This window comes from Electrophorus electricus, chromosome 6 (assembly GCF_041902795.1).
Source record: "Electrophorus electricus isolate QZ-2024a chromosome 6, ASM4190279v1, whole genome shotgun sequence".
Taxonomy (NCBI): Eukaryota; Metazoa; Chordata; class Actinopteri; order Gymnotiformes; family Gymnotidae; genus Electrophorus; species Electrophorus electricus.
Window position 1 is genome coordinate 5,118,349 of NC_137502.1, and position 19,152 is coordinate 5,137,500.

At 43.1% G+C, this 19,152-nt stretch overlaps 2 protein-coding genes across 12 annotated transcripts in view; both read right to left on the minus strand.

Moving 5' to 3' along the window:
• Positions 1-2,550: 2,550 nt before the first annotated feature.
• fan1 (FANCD2 and FANCI associated nuclease 1) lies at positions 2,551-14,985 on the minus strand. 5 transcript variants are annotated; one of them, XM_027003998.3, is made up of 16 exons: positions 14,593-14,985; positions 11,368-11,441; positions 9,827-11,039; positions 9,491-9,631; positions 9,156-9,363; positions 8,794-9,024; positions 8,515-8,646; positions 8,323-8,431; positions 7,672-7,791; positions 6,572-6,736; positions 6,068-6,236; positions 5,822-5,925; positions 5,514-5,708; positions 5,123-5,251; positions 4,802-4,986; positions 2,551-3,097 (listed from the first exon to the last, which is right to left on the minus strand). In XM_027003998.3, the coding sequence occupies exons 3-15, from the start codon at positions 10,992-10,994 to the stop codon at positions 4,849-4,851; spliced, it is 3,009 nt and encodes a 1,002-aa protein (XP_026859799.2). In that variant the 5' UTR covers positions 10,995-11,039; positions 11,368-11,441; positions 14,593-14,985; the 3' UTR covers positions 2,551-3,097; positions 4,802-4,848. The 5 variants fall into 5 exon arrangements, 4 of the variants coding, with proteins under 4 accessions (XP_026859799.2, XP_026859798.2, XP_081571513.1 ...); XM_027003997.3 differs by having other exon boundaries at positions 2,551-4,986; XM_081715387.1 differs by having other exon boundaries at positions 2,551-4,986; positions 13,060-14,985.
• Positions 14,986-15,100: 115 nt separating this feature from the next.
• cbfb (core-binding factor subunit beta) overlaps positions 15,101-19,152 on the minus strand; it is a 40,388-nt gene continuing 36,336 nt past the window's right edge. For 4 of the 7 annotated variants that reach the window (XM_081715390.1, XM_081715388.1, XM_027004008.3 and 1 more), the window contains one exon: positions 15,101-18,390. Coding sequence is in view for 4 of the 7 variants with exons in the window: in XM_081715388.1 (XP_081571514.1) it covers positions 18,322-18,390 (69 nt within the window). In the remaining 3 variants the exon portion in view is untranslated. The remainder of the gene's footprint in view (positions 18,391-19,152) is intronic. The other 3 variants (XM_081715389.1, XM_027004009.3, XM_027004007.3) reach the window with 1 other exon arrangement.

Consider the following 19,152-nt stretch of genomic DNA (forward strand, 5'->3'; position numbering starts at 1 on the left):
GCCACATTAGTGAAGTTATATTTTCATATATTAATCTTTTAATTTAAGCAAAGTGTTCTGCAATATAACTGCTGCGCAACTCAGCATCTGCTGCTAAGACAAATAAAACAATTCTAATGGTTTTATTACCCATTTTCTTCTACCAACATCACAGTGTTGCCACAGAGGGTCGTGTGCGGAGGGCGATAAGGATGTCCCAGGGTCTCGTGATGATAAATAGAGCTTGCTTTAACTGGATTTCCACTTGGCTGGAGAGAACTTTTATTAAGCATCACTGCTGGGAAATGATGGCCAGCGTGAGGGATTGTGGGCTGCACTGTACGTCTTCATGTGCTGGTGCCACGGAGCACTCCCGTAAAGCTCACTCACAGAAGAAAGTAAAAGGGTTATAAATATAATCTCTCCTGTCTAGCTCTCAACACACAAAATCTTCAGACCTTAAAAACACAAAAAGGCTTTTGCTCCCTTCACAGGAAGGCATACAAGCACGCTAAATGACTAAACGACTGCATTAGTCATGGAAAAGAGAAAAAATAAGCTTCTTTTTTTTTAATGGGAGTCATCTGAACTATAAAGCGCCAAGTAATGATCGATATCAGCAAGACTACCAGTCAAAACAAGGTGTTAAATAATGCTTGAACAAATACTATAGACTGTTTCTGTACTTTTTCATCAGGAAAGGTGAGAAAGGGTCCGCAGTGGACAGAATAAGCCCCTGGCGCAGTGTGACGCGCACGCACTTGATTTGGAACAGCCACATTCCTGACGGGAGCCGGCTCTGCGTGGGCGACAACAGATCTGGACAGAGCAGCGCAGTTCTAACACGAGTCCTCGAGGACATCATCTACTGCATGACGTAAAGGCTCACGGCTTCCTACACATGACAATATGCTATTAATACATTTTTGGCTCTCCCATGTATCATTAATAAATATTAGAATGTTACTAAATCACGCGAAATATTATGACAGAATGATGCCTAACAAAATTCAGAATGTGCATCAGGAGAAATGTTATATTTTAAACATAAGCAGCTGGCTTGCAGTGTCGGCCGTGGTGACCGTCACGGTGCACTCAGGATGGAATGGCTCATGCATTTCCGAACACGTGCCCACGCTGAGGCCAGGGGAGTACAAATAGAAGGGAGTTGCACAGATCAGTCATGAATGCATCTGGTAAAGGCTGTTCGTGTCACAACAGGGAAGGCAGTGGCCTTTCATTTCCTAGAAAAATGTTCTCAGAGCTAAGAGTTTCAGACCAGCTTCTGCATCTGGTGGTCACTGAAGTCCACCTAGAATCCCATTTGAAAGGTCGAGGTGACCAAAGTCCCACCGCTAGCAGTGGAACGTCACAGCAGAGGGGACAGCGTGATCAGGAGGGCAAAATGGAAGAGCTGACCCAGGGTCAGCTGACCCAGCCTGTGTGTCTGAGGTAAATTAACATCCCTTTCCCTATTATATCCAAAGCCTGCCATTGGTTTTCAGATACATTAACTGGCTGGGGGAAGGGGCTATACACAACAAATATCACTGGTGGGGGGAAAACACCCTTCAAGAAAACTTTCAAACTCAAAATCTAGTTTTAAGAACAGGCACTTTTTTTCTGGGCAGGAAAGTGCAAGAGCATGCAGAGGTTTGGGCAGGTTGAGGCCCATCGTGTCTCTTAAGACTGTGATGAGGAGAGTTCAGTCTATGATCTCATCGCGATCGACATTGTTTCTGAAACCCTCATTCCAGCCTGCATCCATGCTGGGGTTTTTTTTTTTTACCCGCAGAGGTCAAATCTGTTTCACTTGTGGTTAGGTATCCATTCCAAGGACCTGAAAGCTAAAAAGTCAGAAAATACAGCTCTAAAAAGATGCTCAGAAATGGAACTTATACATTGTGACCTACAAGAGATAGAGCAATGTTACGCAAATGAAACCAAGTGGGTCACATTGTCTACAATACTTTTCATGTTTCTAGTCTTGGCACACCCCTGCTGCTTATTTTAGTGTTTTTCCTTAAGAAGCCCTTCAGGAGTTTACGAGTTTAGAACGGGCTAGGACACTAAACGTGTGGGGTGGTAATCCAGGATTAGGGCCGGATTGGGAAACACTGTGTTGCAACCATTCGCCATGACATCTGATTCTACTTAGGTTCCATTCTGTTTAGAGCAGTTTCTCTTACTTCCAAGAGGATCTAAGATGACCCACATTTTCACTTTCTCCTAGTTTGCAACTCACCTGAGTCAGGCAATAACAATTATAAGAGCTGGGATACCACAAAAATGCAAACCTTTTGTGGGTCTTTGAGGACTGGGATTTGTAGAGTTTGTAAGTGAAATCAGATGGCATCAGATGGCACAGCTGAGACTGAACATGTAGTCACTGAGTCCTAGAGCATTGGCATGAGGGTAAGGTCTCAGTGCATAGTAAACCCCATCACATTCACAATTAAATTTTATTATTTTTTTTTTAAACATTTCTTTGGTCAGTATTACAAGGAATGCTCAATAAAATGTTGTGGGCCAATTCCATGTCAATAGTTAATAAAATCATAAGAATAACCATTCACAACCATAAACATATTTTATTGTCATCAATTTCGCAGAGTTTATTAGAGAACGTTTTGGCAAAACAGAGAGTAGCCATAAAAACAAACAAAAACATCATATTTACCAATATACCTTTGCGCTGTTTATTACCCAAGACCTTGTAATCACCTTTGTGAAGTTACCTGGGATTAAAACAATGCCAGACTGGTGGAAGATGCTCATTTGTCCATCGAGGAGCTCCAGTCTTAGCAAAGATTGCTTCAACTTCTAATGGTAATAGTCACAAGTAAGAGGTCATTCATTTGCCATATCTGCCGAATTATTATGGCCACACATTAGTCTCGTTACTGAGGACACTGAAGTGGACCAAATAAAGTGCATTGTACTGCTTGGTAGAGTAATGCAGTTTTTAACATTAATGGAAAAGTCAAAGACGTTTCAAGAGCTTTGCTATTAAGAGACGACTTGATTTCCCTTCGGCAACACATTCTCTGTTTTTTCCAAATTGCTGAAGAATTGGATATCCGTCCCTAATCCGCCAGGTCTCGTCTGGATGCTTCTCCTATGATCAAAAACCCGTTTTCTCATTATTTCAACATGCACATGCCACAAATAATGGGATGGCATTTATGAAAGTTGGATTTTTCAATTTTGCTTTATTACTAATATACATATTTTCGCTTCTCCATTTGTATACGCTCTGAGATGACTCATGAGATCCTGGACTCCCCGAGGAAGGTCCCGGAGGCTAAGGCCACGCTAGATCACAAGCAGCTCCAGATCAGCCGGCCCCGAGGTAGACCGAGCAGCTCAGAGAGAAGTCTGAAGCTCTGCGCTCTTAGCCAGGAAAAGGAACCCAAGATGATGGAATTAAGATTCGGCTGTAAAAAAGTGAACAGGTTTTGGGAAGGGAATATTCCCAGGAGTCTGTTCAAATCCTTGGCATAAGAATGCTTAGTGTCTTAAGGCCTCAGACATAATCCATCAGCAAGCTGGAAAACAGTCTCCCGTTTTAGGGAAGGCAGAGCATGTTTCGCATCCAAATCCTCGTCTTCCTCCGGCAAATCAGACGGACACGCAGAGAACTGGCAAGGCGGAAATTACTGCTGCGTCAATCTATCGATAGCACACAGAGAGCGCTAACTATTCAATTTCTCTAAAACTGGTGGGTTGGAAAGTAAAGGTCTTAAGGGCACGGTCATCAACTGGAGCGCCTTCATCCAGGATGCACAGAGAGGTCACTGTTCTGACAAGCTCTCCATCCCACCACGTAACCGCTCTGCTGGTCCATGTTTAGAGTCCGTATATTCCATACATCACACCTACGGCTGACAGAATCGTGTAAAGCCGTCACTGGATTGATTTCATCTTTGCAAATATAGTGACACGCCGAGACCCTACACCTTATTACCCCTCTTCTTTCTGGATTTTGTTAGAGAAACGCAAGTGTTGCTAATACTGAATTATGTCCTGTAGGGGCAGTAAAAATCCAGTAATAGGATTTTATCAGAGACTTTGAGGACACAGTGGTAAGAATGAAATTATCCGTCTTTAACTGCCTCCTTGTTCACATCATCACTGAGTGGTAATACTACAAGCATCTTCGTGTTCGATTACCGAAATGGCATTAAAAATGAGCATTAAAAGTGACTTCACGGGACTATAACGTGACATGACACTGTCCTCTGCTCCCTGATGAATTTGAAGAGTAAGTGTATGTGTAATACAGTCAGCCTCCGTAACCTTGCCCGGGGCCTAGTGCCGGAGTACAAGCATGGAGCAGCTACAGGGGCATGTCAAAAATGATCATTGTGTGCGTTTCGAAAGTAACCATTTTATATGGAATTCTCACCAACAGTCGAAGAAACCAGTGAAATCAAGCTTTCTTTTAGCACCTAACATTTTTTAAAACAAAGGTTTTAAATAATACAACTTAATACGAGTGAAACAGACGCCCTTCAGGGATTTAACTTTTTTTTGTTACATATTTGCTCCTAGAATTGAAATGTATTAATGTATTAATGCATCAAAAGCACAGTCGCAAAATACAAACAAAATACAAATATCATAAGAAGCAGCCATGAGAAAGGGATTCAATGGACATTCTCTGCAGTGTCCATTGTTCTAGACTGTAGTGTTGTAGTATAGACTCTCTTGTATAAAGTCTGACGTTAGAAGGTGCTCGGAACAAGTGCTGTTGAATTAAAGCAGGTAGCCACTGCAAAATGGAAGGAGATCAACTCAGTGTCCTTCAGAGAGAACCTACCAGTGTGACTGACAAAATGGTCCGTGTGTGAAGGTGTTTTTTGCATTTCATTCCAGCCGGGCGCCGCGGGCGCCGGTGGCACTGACGTGACACACCTCCACGCTGGACCCCAACTTGTGCAGCTCATCCAGCCAGAGCTGCTGTTTCTGGGACAGGCGGTCATTAGGGCCCTTCACCTCCACCAGCTACAAGAACAGATCTCAGATCAGCAGTACGTTTAGGTTACCGTGTGCTTCCTTAACCCCTTTTATTTGCACCACAACACGTTGGTTTTAACAGTGTGGTAAAAACGCATCTCCGGGCTATCTCTCCACGGCTCACCTTATAGCTGCTGTTGGAGGTGTTCCACACCACCAGGTCAGGAAGCCCTCCTCTGCTGTGTCTGTAGTCCTTTGCCATTCTAAGAAACACACCACTCAAAAAGTGCCCTCCCAGACAGGCCACCAAGCTCTGCAATGGCAAACAGAACACCAAACCATTAACCTCCATGTCATTTCCATCCTGCTCAATGTGGCATATCAGTATACTGCTGTCATCTCTGTTCACCTGGAGAAGAGTTACAGATTTGAAGTCTAGCCATGTAGAGTCACAAGGTGGATCGGCATATAGACTCCACTGAGCCAAGAGGCAGGAGATGGGAGCAGGTATTCTCTCCCTGGGAAAGTGTCATGAAATATGCATTTTGCTGTGGAGCCCCCCCCCCCCAAGTAACCTGAGCTTCCTGCAGAGAAGAGAATCTCTCCCAGTTGACCAGTGCGCAAGGTCTACCCTGCTGGGAGTGCCACACGTCAGCCAGCAGCGTTCGCAGGGTCTCGGTGGAGGCCTGCCGCAACAGCTCCACCCAAGTCTCGATGGCCTCCCGCCGGTTCTCGTAGAAAGAGTCCGTGTGCAAGTCCAGAGGACACGTCTACGAAAAGGTGCAAAACGGCTGTCACCGATCCGTGCAACAGTAAACAGCCTTTTCGCGGCGTGTGTGGGACCGAACATATGGGCCACACCACATCTGTTTAATTTTTGAACCTGATAGGGGGTTCGGAAGACATCGGGGACCCCCTCCGTGAAGATGATGTCCCACATCAGGAGGCCGAACAGCGTGGAGAACGTTGAACCTTCACCATGAATGCCTGCAGCAGATGGAGGCGTCAGCAGCACATTCCGACATGCTCGTCTCTAACAAGGAAAAACAGAAGCAGGGTGGCAAAAAAAAAAAAATCCGCTCCTGTGAAATGATCTAATTATCCGAGGAAGAAACAGATGCTTAAAAACCTTGATCGAAGCCGAGCTCTCTGTAGTGTGCCAAAGCGAGCTCTTCTACGGAGCACATGACCACCGTGTCACGTCCTTCTCCGGAGCCCTCGTCTGCGGCGGCAGGTCTCAGGAACACGGACTTGCCCGTTCCGCCCTCGTGGGGAAACAGCTGTCCTCGAATCGTCACCTGTGAGGAGAAACAAAAAACGCTTTTTTCTCACGAGGAGCATTCTTTTGAAGCTAAATGACACACTGGCTTGCTGCTGTCGGCTATTCAGTATCTAGTGGTCTAGGAGCTAGTATGTATCTAGTAATTATACTGCTATAAAGATTAATGATAATGCATTCATTTATATTATGCATTTCTATATTATAATATACATGGAGCTGTATTATAATATTCAACACACACTTAAGACCAGCCAATCCGTACTCAGGATTCAGAATGGAATGAGACAGTGGACCTATAGAATGTCAACAAACTTCCGTTAGAACTGTTAGCTTGTGTGGTGTGCTGCTAACATGAGGGACATCTTGCACGTGGACGGCGGGGAGGTTTCGGAGCTGCAGCCGATACTTCTTAAAGCTTGCCAACTCGCTCATCCGGACAGCTCTCTGGTGCAGTGACAAGCGGTGACCTGTCCGAACCAGCGGGTCCATCAGCCCGTCCCGGATGGCAGAGATGGCCTTCAACAGAGAAACCAGCGTCACGCTTGTGTGTGAGCACAGTGGTTACACTGGGTACTGTAGTAAAGACGCACTTGCCCGGTCACAGATTTAAAATGAGTGACACTCCATGCAGTCTCTTAATTCAATGAATTAAGAATCGAAGTATCTGGTTTAAATGTGTGCACATCAATTACAACCACCAGGCCGGCATATCAGTCGGAATGAGCAAACCAAAGTCAGAAGGTGCTTCACACAGGACTAACCCAACGTAAGGTTCTTAACTAGTAATAATCTAAAATGATTATCTGTAAAGACAAATTTACAACTGATAATTATTCCTCCTAAAAATGTTAGCAGCAGCTCAGGATAAAAGGCTTCATTGTTGTTACTTAGCAACCAGTTGTCAGCAGCATGATTATGGGTATGATTAAACAATATCATTCCCGTATTGTTCTGCTGGAACAGTTATTACACAGCAGTTAGTTCCAACCACACAATATGCGGTTAAAAAGTGTTCGATGCATGATAAAAAGGCACTTTATCCTTGAGGTTGTCAGATATAACTAATCAGGTATGACTTACTGTTGTATAACAGCTGTTTCAGGATGACTTATGCAACAGTAAGTCTTTCATGGTGTTGGTAAAGATATGTGGATTAAATGTGAGATGACAGGGGCCCGTTATAAAAACCAACCAGTCTTTAAATCTTTATGTACTAACAATAAACTGCTTGGGATCATGCTTAGCTAAGGGAAACAAAACACAACGATCCTACAGCTATGTAATCACCACACAGAGCTGTAAATCCTGAAGGAGGACACACACACGAAGACTCTTAGAATACGAAGGATCAGATGATTGAGTACGTGAACCCAGCAAATAAAGGAATGTTTATGGAAGGGAAAAGTCACTTCGCACACAAGGGCTGGATGATATTCCACCTCCTGCAGTACCTGCTCAGGCCTTTTGAGATGCTGATGGAGGTCGAGAGCCAGCCTGTCCCACCAGCGCCCTCTGCTGTCTGGACAGAACACTGACTGAGACAAAAGAGACCGGAGCTCCTCCACTGCGTCCTGCATTAGCAACGAGACAAGAGCATACATACATGACGATTAAGAGGATTTAAGGTGCCCGAGCACTGAAAACAGGCAAATCACAAATAAACGGCCCTGTGTATGCACCCTTGGTATGTCAAACTATACTGTAGTTATAAAGCCATGCCACCTCATCCTTTATCCCTGTGACATTAGTCATCTTGACAAATCACATAATCTCATTAATGATATTCACACCCACGGAGCACTCTTCCTGAAATTACAATTGTTTATCATTAAGAAAAACAATGGTTCCAAATGTGTCCAGGGTATACAACCATGGCTCTGTGGCCAAAAAGTGTGTGTGCGCGGCAGTATTTTTAATGATGGATAAAGGACTCTTAACTAAAGATCTGTTCTATTACATCTGTTTATTTTCCTTCACTTTACCTGAGAATGTGCAGTTATACACACACACACACACACACACACACACACACACACACACACACACACACACACACACACACACACACACACACACACACACACACACACACACACACACACCTCATAGCGACGCAGCCTCTGTAGTATCTCGACTCCGCGAGACAGTATGCGTGTGTACGTCCAGCCCACAGTGAAACAGCGCAGGAACACCGGTAGCTCCTCCTGACAGCTAACACACAAACACACAACTCATGAACCTCATCCAACAAGCCTGCGCAAAATCTTCACGTCAGGAAAACCTGCCGTTCTGACCTTGAGCCGTAAGTTAGCTTAAGGTCTTGCCAAGTGGCCTTTGCGGAGGTATAGAGGCCCAAGGCGTCCTCCCAGTGACCAGCCTGCATTGCCGTAACCACCTCCTGAAGCCTTCTCACGGCAGTCTCATATCTGCCGAGAAGAGAAGATGAACCATGTGTCACCTTACCACCTAATGTCACCAGCTCACCCCCGTATGAAAACTGGAACCTCTATCAGGAACCTCTATCCAGGATGCTAATTAAAACGTTAATTCTTCGTGGAGAAACGCCACATTACCTGATTAGGTTGTCCCTGTCCTGGAAGATTTTGGCGCAGCGTTGCACGGTGTAAGCTGGGAAGGCCAGGCGCCCGGAGCTGACCAGCAGGATGGTGTAAAGCTGACCCTGACCTGCTGCCATCTCTTCCTCCTCCAGAGTGTCCGTGAGGGAGAAGAGGAGAAGGACCCGAGAGAAGACGGCGCGGGGCCCACGGCGCAGGCGCACACAGGAGCCTGCTAGCTGTTTAGCCCTGCGGGACATGTACAACCACTGTGTGATCCAAGAGGGTCTTGTCCTCTGCAAGAGCACTATTAAGTGCTCAGCATAAGCAGGAAATCTTATCTGAAGCAATAGCGTCCAAGTCCACCGCACAGACCACACCTCTTGAGAATGGCTGCGGCCGTGTTGCTCTGGCCAGGCGCGAGAGCAAAGAGCGAGCGCTGTCTGGCCAGGCGGAGAAGGCCTTCCACCAGCCGCTGTTTCTGGGCGCTGCTCCCCGGACCTCCAAGGTGAAAAGTCTTGGCTAGGTTTCTCAGCTCGGGAGCCGGCAGGAGCTCCAGGGCATCCTGGATGTCCTCGAGATCCGATTCTGCAGCGGAAGCGGATATGTGAAGAGTGCCGATAAAGCATGCTGTTCATTCCCATGAGGAGTTCTTCACTAACCCCAAACCCCAAAGCTCTTTAAAGCCAGTGAAACCCCACACGTGCGCACCAACCTGACTGTAGGAAGCCACTGCACACGAGCTCTTGTGCGACAGGTTTGAGGTCTGAGCTGATCTCGGCATAATCGAGCTTGCTCAACTGCAGCCATCTCAGTTTCCTTTGGAACAGGCGCACATACAGCATCTGCCCAGGCACTGAGGAGCAGGGAGAATGAGATGAATATTAACCAGTACTTTTGGGTACCTTTTGGGTACCTATACAAACAGAACTGCACGACCTATAAAACTTAATATAGTTTAGTGCCCACTGCAAACATACAGAAATACTTCTTCTTAAACACTTGCTCATTCAAAAGCAGTTTTACCAGCTCTGTGGTTTATAATCTCTACCTGAGAGCTGCTTGAAGCGGTGGATGGATGAGAGGTCTTCTTCGTTAAAGAGCATCCTATCATCCTCATTCTCCAGTACTGCTCCCAGAACAGTCAGGAAGTTCTTAAGATAATACGGCTGCTTGAGTGAAAACTGTTCCACAGGGCTATTGTTAGCTTTGTGTGGGGGAGCTTGACTCCTGCCTGGTGCCACGATCTGGTTCTTTGCTCCACTGCCGTGTTCAGATTCGCTGCCTTCGACCTTCACTGACTGAGTTGTGCTGCCAGCACTCTGAGAAACACTGACAGGTGACGTCTGACTTCGGCTAAATATAGGAAATGGATTGTTTTCGCCACTTGCTGCGTTTCTGCTCTTCTTTCCCAGGACTGGGGTGGCACATGCATCTGGAGATTCTTCCTTCTTCCTCTTGACGAGTCGGAATGAAGCAGCTGATTTCACTGGCTGAACAGCCTCAGATTCCAGCGATTCTACTGCAGGTATAACCGTGGCACATTTCACAGGCTTTTCCACCTGAGGTAGATTTACAGAAGCTTCAGCTGAACTCATGACCAAGGGCTCGGCCTGAACGCTCATGTTCTCATTCCAGTTTTCTTTCTGTGAACTACTCGGCTCACTATCATCTGACGCTTCGATACTGTCAACGTTTGCAGTCTCTGAAAACCTCAGCACTCTTTTGGAGAGTTTTGAAGACAGACTCCCGAGACTGACCGTCTTTACCATTTTAGCTTGCTCATTTGTCTTAGGTGACCCTTGCTTCTCGAGGCAGTTCTTTTTAAAATACGGACTTGTTTTTGAATCTTGATTCACTCCATCTACATTGCTGTCCTTCTCCTCATCTAGAACTCTAGGGCTGGTCTTTGGAAGCGGAGCACACGCTTTCTCCTGTTGGTTGTGGTCGTCTGCTGAAGCTTCAGAGTCATTTTCCCCAGCAAAATCCTGACAGCGAGAGTCGATGTGTTCATTGATCTTGAAACGTGGAACGAGCTTAGCACACAATGGGCAGGCCAGTTTGGCTGGTGGCGTATTCTTGAAAAACGAAGTAATAGAAACGCCTATTTGTTTTTTATTCTTCTCTTTCGAACTGCCTCTCTGGCCATCCTTTTTTGCCAGCGAAAGTCTCCTGAGGGGCCAGGCTTTGGATCGGTTTCTTCCAGCCCCGGAATCCATGGCTAGCAGTTCAGAGAACGCAGCTCTATAGGTTGGCTTCTAAATCTAAGAAAGCAGACATATCAACAATCACTGTAGCAGCAATTTGCAACTTTTCTTTGTTCATATCATTTATATTTCAACTTTAATCAATTTGTTCTATTTTATTTATTTATTTTTTTACAAATGGTATAGCATACAATAAATGTGCCATATATTCTTATGCTAAATTTATGGTGAGGGTCAAGAGGTTACATATCCTAGCATTTAATAGTTGTTGTGCACAAGGACAGTTCTAATAAATGAAACTATCTTAACCTAATTCATTTTTAAAAACTTCCGTTATGATATTTGATCAGCCAAAATTCCCAGCATGGAGGGACTCATACATTACCTGACCTCTCCTGAGTTCAGGATGTGCTTGTAAACTTTAGTCATCTGAAACTGGAGAAGAATCCTGCAGTGTACCTAATAAATACAAAATAATAACAAAAATCATTTTAGTTAGTTCTTTTATCACAATCAAACTAAACGTATAAAGCAACGCCAGAGTGAATATCAGGAATTTGCCCCCTCCCAATCCATTTCAAATGACCAACAGCTTTGGAATCCTGGCACGCTGGGAGCACCATTTACAAACACATCCCAATGTTTTCATTAATAATCTGAGCTGCAGCATGTTCTAGAGTAAATGCAACTTTGTGCGCAGTCAGTAGTAAGAAGATAAAAATCATAGTTTGAAAGCATACTGGGATTATAGGAGAGTCTGTAAATACCTGGTTTATTATGTTATGTATTCTTGCATAAAGCATTACAGTTAAGTACTGTTTCAGAGTCAGTGAGGAGTGTTACTGACATTAGTTATGCCAGAGCTACAGGCTCAGATAATTCAGCCACTAAACCTTAACCTAAGAGGTCTTTGCTGTTATTATATTTAACAAAGCCAAAGCTATTTGCTGATTGCACAGAAACGTACACATAGAAGTTGTATATTCTTATTTGGCTGAACCAGAGCAGAAAAAACAATGTGTGTATGGGAGTATGTTCCTGGCACTGGGAATGCCAGCTGCTAAGTTCATCACTGGTATAGTTGTACAGCCAGAATGAATTGTGGGTTTTGGTGTTCTCTTTCAGTCGTAACATATTAATTAAATGAGGAACATGAGTCACTAACTGTTTTATCAAACAGGTCAGTAAGTACAAACATCTGCTGACACTGTCTGAGGCCAAGTAGCAGAAAACATTCTACAAGAATGAAATGAGGGTTTAGGGTCTAGGGATGTTGGCACCTTTTTTTAGTTTTAACTGAGTAATTGAGAACTTCAAAATAGAGGAAGATATGTTGCTCATTAAAAAAAGCAATGCCCCTACTGGACCCACTGAAATCAACGCTCCACTTTTGCGCACACCAATATCTTTCCCACAAGTCTCGTGAAGCAAACTGTGGCACGGAAAACAAGTGATTCTGTCCTCCATGCATTATTGGTCTTTGCCATTCACCATGCATCCTTCTGCACACAGAACAAAACTCTTCATTTTTTTTGTGGTTTCATCTGTTGCTCCTTCTGCTTTGTGCCCTTTGCTTTGGGTTTGGCCTTTTGAGCCACATCAGTCTCACTGGCCCTGAATTGGGAGGCTTCCACCTCTCAGCGAAGCTGTTTTCTGTTTCTGATGCAGGGAACCTCAACAGTTCTGCCAGGTAGAATGAGTGGTGATCTGAATTGTCTGAGGTAATGTGATGAGTGCTTGACAGAGAATGCTAAGGAGAACTTGGAAAAGAAAAGTGGTGAACAGGGCACGAAATATGTTTTGCCTGTAAGATGGGGACAAGGGAATCCATTTACTGTTTCTGCACCATCTCCATGGTGAAGCAGGAATTAACTGAATATATGCCGGTGTTGAAGAAGCATGCTTGAGCATTTTAGGAGGTGGCCGATTTCAATTAAACATCCGTAAACAAAGGAAAAAATCATTTTTCTTCTGGAATTCCTCCCCTCTGGATTCATTACTGAAGTTCCTGCCTTCTAGAATCCAGTCACATTTCAGGCATTTAAGCAAGCTCCTATGTGCTGGCTGTAGCTCATACCTAGTGTGTGCAGGAAAGCCCACAACATGCAAACTGTTGCTCCTCATGTTGCTGAGGAAGTCAGTGTTTAAAATGCAGCTTCTGCAACCATCTAAGAGCAGTATGTGTGGACGATGGCCATCTTTAGGAAGCATTGACACAAGCCGTCTCCCCCGGTCCAGGTAGATTAATTTGTGCATCCCCTGACACTCGTTATCATTGTATTGTTGGAAGCCAAAGGCATCATGTTTCGTTTTAAAAACTATTTGCAATGGGCCATAACCACCAACCGCATTCAGACTGGCAAGGACAGTCTCTGAGGCAGCAAAATTAGCTTGAAACACAGTTTCCTCACTGGTGCATATGTGTGATGGGACGTTCTGAATGCCCAAGTCACTCAGAATTGCCTCTCAGTTCTCAAATCACTGTCTCACCACTTCAGGTATCAAGCAGGCTGCCCTGGCAGCAGAAAACACTTTATCTTGCTAAAACCGAGGCCTGGATTTCTCTTTAGGAATCCCTCAAACTAGTAGTGGTCTGCCCTTTTCCTAGTTTCAGAAAACAAACTGATTTTTGCTTCAGCAAACTGGAAAGCAAGATTTTGAACCTCTGGTCTGGGAATCCCTCTCCCTGCACGTATCCTAATAAGCTTGTCTAAGATGGCCTTGCTTTCTTGAATAATAACCGAGGTTCCCTCAGTGGCACGTTCACAGCCCTTTACCATTCCTTTAGTTCAACACTGCAGTGCTGACTTGAGTACATTAAATGCACATGCCGTTTAAACTTGCTCCCTGTATTGATGGATTGTTCCTGACTCAACAGACTGAGCTTTCTGGTTGCTTCTTGCTCTGGGACACATGCTGTTGGTGGACAGGAAGGTCTGTTCTCTCTCTCACCATATTCCATCACTGACCGCTGAACCCTAGATACGGAGCAGATATACTGAACAAAATGATGACAGGTGATGATATGCAAACACGCCACAGACCATATAAAAAAACTAAATAAATAAATAGAAATTGTTAAGCGACCTTGAGTTTGAGAAAGACACTATATAAATGCCACTAATAATAATAATAATAATAATAATAATAATAATAAATGAAAGCACATCAGGATTATCTATGCACATTAGCGTTAGCTGAATAGACAGCTAACCCAGTTATATGCAAATTCAGCACAATCTTAGCTACGATACAGATTTTTTTCAATAAGTGTGAAGGTCTTCCACAAAATATTTTATTAATCACACATAGGCAAGAAACACATCAACATTAGTCTCTAGCCTGTTCCACTTCATGAACACATTAGATTACGCGTAGCCAAGTGTTTTATAAACAATAAAACACGCAAACTGAGGCATCCACTGCATTTAGACGTAGGTCAGCTACCCAGCTAAAGGTCCGCCTCTGGCCTCTGTTATCATGAAAGGTTATTTGCCAACCATTTCCTTCAAATATATAACTAGCTCCAGAAATATGTTTCTGTTTTAATACAGACATAACGTTAGATGACTAGCTGTGAGATAAAGTATGAATTCATGTAGACACTGACCGTGACAGCTTCTCCAAAACCTAGCTAGCGTTATATTACCGCGATGTTGGTGGCATATTTGGCTCATTACAACAGTCTTGCGCTTTTCTTATTATGTACCTAGATCGCCATTTGGCTAAGAAACGTTAAAGGTCATTCCGTTAACGTTATATAGATATATAGCTCACTAGCTTGGCTAACCTTATCTGCAAAAGCACGTTTCTGTACATAGAGACCATAGCTACAGACGTGAAGCCAGTGGTTAGCGTCATAGCGGTATGCTTTTATCCCTTCAAAATAAGAGTCCGTACCCGGTCAATCCCATCAGGCCGAGTTCCTGCGTATAAAAATAATGAGCGATAATTCAAAACGACCATAAAATGCGTCCTTTACATGTTAAATAAATAGGGTTATAAATTTTGCTCTCTCTGGAAAATATCTGGGATATTTTCACTGTGACTGCAAACATCTCATCACTGTGTAATTAAATAAAAATGCTTTTTTGAACCAGTACAACTATGCAATTGGGTTTGGTTAAAGGTTTATTTAAAATGAAGTCAAACTTAACACTTCAGTTAACAGTCCTCCTCGCTCAAAATGAAAAAAGCTAAACAATGTAACACGAAAAAAGGTTCCCTAATTCCTAAGAGAACTGAGGGAAAAGAAAGGCAATAAAATAATTAAAAAAAAGAAATCAAACATTTCTTCATAGCATAACCTGAAAATGAAAAGGAAATCAGGTATCAATAACTTAAAGACAATTAAGAAAATAAACCATTTATTTAAAAAAAAAAATGAAATGTGAGAAAATCCACTGCCTGGTGTGTGTGTGTTGCCTTAACGCCAGCATTAAGTAAAAGGGTGATGCAGAATCTCAGAATCTTAAGGGGACCAACAATGGTATTTTTTGACACGCAGCACAAGACACACCTGAAAACACACCTGAAAGGGGTAAGAGGGACCTGTGAGAGGGTTTCCTATTTTCTGTTGAGTAGTACAAGAAAGCACAATAAAGAACAACAGTAACACCACCTGTAATAATCTTGCTGTCTTTAAACTGTATGAAAAAAATATTGGGCCTCCAAAGCGACTTTTTGCTTATCGTCTCTGATCATTTGGTGTTTAAAATGTCTATTTTAGCAATAAGTACCTTACACACGACATTCCAGTCAACGAGCAGCTTAGGTAATGTAGAAACATTGTTGACCTAATACATTATTCTTTTTTTGCAAACATATATCAGTTATGAAATTGTTTTTGGTTGTAGCTAGAGGTAGGCTATACTTAATGAATAGGCTACATTTCAAACCATTTAATTTAATTTAAGACGCAAGTTGGGTACTATATATATTGAGAATGTTACCATCCATGTGCATGCAATGAGGTAATGCAGTTTCACTGAAAATATTGGTGGTAAATAAGTTCATGAAAACTTTCTGAGGAAGCCAAAACAGATGTTTGTAATTCACCACTTCTACTGCGTATGCGTGAGATTATGTGTGTAATATATATGCACGTATAGTCAAAGTTGCAGTGAAGTACACAAGGTTTCCAGGGAAATGGGACGTTTCAGACAGAGGTCCATCAGATATATAAGCAAAGTGCTTCTGAGGTTCTAGGTGGAACCAGTTTATATTATAAAAAAGCAGATGTATAAATCAATTTGACTACCTCTATATCCATATGCGTGTTTGTGTACACACACACCCACACAAACTCAAAACACATTTCATTTCCATCCTTTTCTAGCAGTGCTATCTATGTACCTTCACTGCTCTCTCACTGGCTTCTCGACCTTCTACTTACAGTGCTTTCTTTTCAAACCTGCCAGAGCCCACTTCTTTGGTTTTCTTTTGTAAAAGCATTACAGGGTAACAGGGACAAAATCATTGTATAATTGTGAACAGATTACCTCTCACACACATTATTAACTTATTCTTAACTCATTAACAGTTGAGTTCTTAAAGGTACACTAAGAATTATTTTTAGGGATCACTAATATGATACATGGCTTCATATGGACACATGAAGATGGGCTAGGAACTAGAAGTGTTGCTTTAACCACTTAAAAAAATGTAAAACAAACAAAACCCCCAAAAGGAGGGCATCGACATTGTACCTCTCCATCAGCCTAGAACATTACATACCTTTTTAAATGAAACTGCAAATAATACCATAACCAATCAATTCTGATGTTTTGGTAAAAGAATTCTACTTAGTGTGTTTTAAAGCTACACTGATTTCGGGAAACTCTGCCAAGGCCACACTGTTAAAACCATGCTGGTGAGCAGGTTGACTTATACCTACAAATTACTCCGCAACAAAAGCTGTTTAGCCCACAGCAGTTCCTGGAAACTGCTACTGCAAACCCTTTTGAAGTGAGCATCATCAAACACTGTTTTGATGAATGATGGTAAGCTCATCTTCAGACACCAGGAAGACGCGATGCTTCCCTTTGGACCCCTTTTTCTCTGCATTCCTCACCTTCGCCTACTGTCTTTTGACATTGTAATGACAACACAAGGTCTATAAAATTCGTCCTATGTTTCCTTGAATGAACCATTCGCTCAATTTTTCCAACATTGGTGTTATAGAGCTAGTGCACCTGGAAAAAAAAAATAACTGGGAGAAGAACCATTGTGGAAGACAAAAGACAAGGATAAGCGAGAAAAGAAAAATCACCTAGACGTGACATTCAGCTGGCATGCAATTTCTCTCAATTTCATTTAAGAACAAGGTAATGCTGACTGTTTCATCTCGAGGGGGATCTGCTCTGCGGAGATCAAATGTGCAGCACCGCAAGGTGGCAAAGCTGGCCTATATTTTCAGTTAAGGCAGAGAAACAAGACCCAGAACCGGTACGGACATTAAAAAAATAAAATTAAATTTAAAAAAAAAAAAAGCAAGGTGACAAAAAATTTCAACAATGAAGGGAGACAAGCAGAAGGAGGGGAACACTGATTAGTAAAAAAAAAAAAAAAAAAAAAAAAAAAAAAAAAGGGGGAAAAAAGCGAAGAACTCTTTGCCTGGATTTGTCTGGAAGCTGCTGCGAACATGGCTGGCCTTGAAATGGGCTCGCTCCGGCTCACTCTCTACGTCACACAGAGAGGAGGACGCTGAGAGCAGGCAAAGAGACGAGGGGAGGGGAGCGCACCTCCCTCGTCAACACCATCTGCAGCTTCTTTTTCGGTATTTTCTCCTTTTTTCTACTCTACAGCACAGACGTCACTAGCAACATTTACTGGGTTCCCCTACAAAAGCACGAGGACGTAAGTTTATATGTAGAAAACAAAAATACAAAAAAAGTAAACATTTTGACTTTCACACAAAACAATATGAACAAAATAATAAGAATGCCATTTCATTACAATAGTGCCAAAAATTAAAATAAGATATAGCTTGCGTAAGGGGACGAAAGAAAATAGGTAGGAACACTTTGTATACCGAAAGGCATTGTGGGGGTATATTTGAAAGTATCATATAGTGCAAAACCCCAAGAAGGAACAAGGGAGGGTTAATTAAATACAACTCATCCCCCACACACACGTAGAAACCAGCCCTAACCAGCCCACGTCCATGAGCACATTAAATGAGTGACCACTATGAAACCGTCCCCAAGCCCACCCCCCCAAATCCCTGGCCATGTGGACTTTGGTCTCTCCTGGGATCAGCAGGGCATCGGCATGCGAGATTGCTGTGGTGGTGGTGATCATGTGACCCTTCCCCTGCCCACTTCATTGGTGATTGCTGCTAGCGCAACTTGTGATCGTCAGTGTTGCCCATGTTGGAGCCAGGGCTGGGGTTCTGCTGTCGCCTGGGCTGAGGCACCACACACACACACACACACACACACACACACACACACACACACACACAGGTGTATGCAGATGCATGCACACATTTGCACATAGACAGATGATCACGTACGCGTGCATGTGCACACACACACACACACACACACACACACACAGGTGTATGCAGATGCATGCACACATTTGCACATAGACAGATGATCACGTACGCGTGCATGTGCACACACACACACACACAAACGTGCACGCGAACACACACACACACACACACACACACACACACACACACAAAAGATAGCACAGTTAGCATGAATATTGCATGCTTTGTAAACTGCATCATGTTCTTAGGGATACAGTCGCTTTCATTTAATATGTGGCTGAATGGCTGAATGGTTGGTAACACAGGAAATGAATTAAATTTACTGAGACAGTTTTAAGCAAGATTACACAATGGAAGTTAATTAATATATACAATGAACATAGACTGGCAGCTGTAACAAGAAGCCTGGTCCTTCCTCTATCATAACAGGTCTTAATCTGGGCAGAAACTGCTATACACATACTAGGTAACATTAACCATTTTTATGTAGGCTTAATGTACTAAATCACATCGCGATCATATCTGTAGGGAAATATATATTTGCAAAAAGTGGCTGAAATTACACATAGCAAAACAAACTCCTAATATAAATACTGTATTGCTTCAAGACAGTTAATTCCATCTTTCACAAATTCACATGCAACAAGCAATATGTACAGCAGAGGGCAG

What these genes read in the sequence shown, in the direction of transcription:
- fan1 (XM_027003998.3), bottom strand. Translation starts at nt 10,994, where the DNA reads ATGGATTCCGGGGCTGGAAGAAACCGATCCAAAGCCTGGCCCCTCAGG. An exon ending in CTTCTCTGCAGGAAGCTCAG is followed by an intron (nt 5,252 to 5,513) that starts GTTACTTGGGGG and finishes TTGCCATTGCAG; the next exon opens with AGCTTGGTGGCCTGTCTGGG. An exon ending in CCTCCAACAGCAGCTATAAG is followed by an intron (nt 4,987 to 5,122) that starts GTGAGCCGTGGA and finishes CTGTTCTTGTAG; the next exon opens with CTGGTGGAGGTGAAGGGCCC.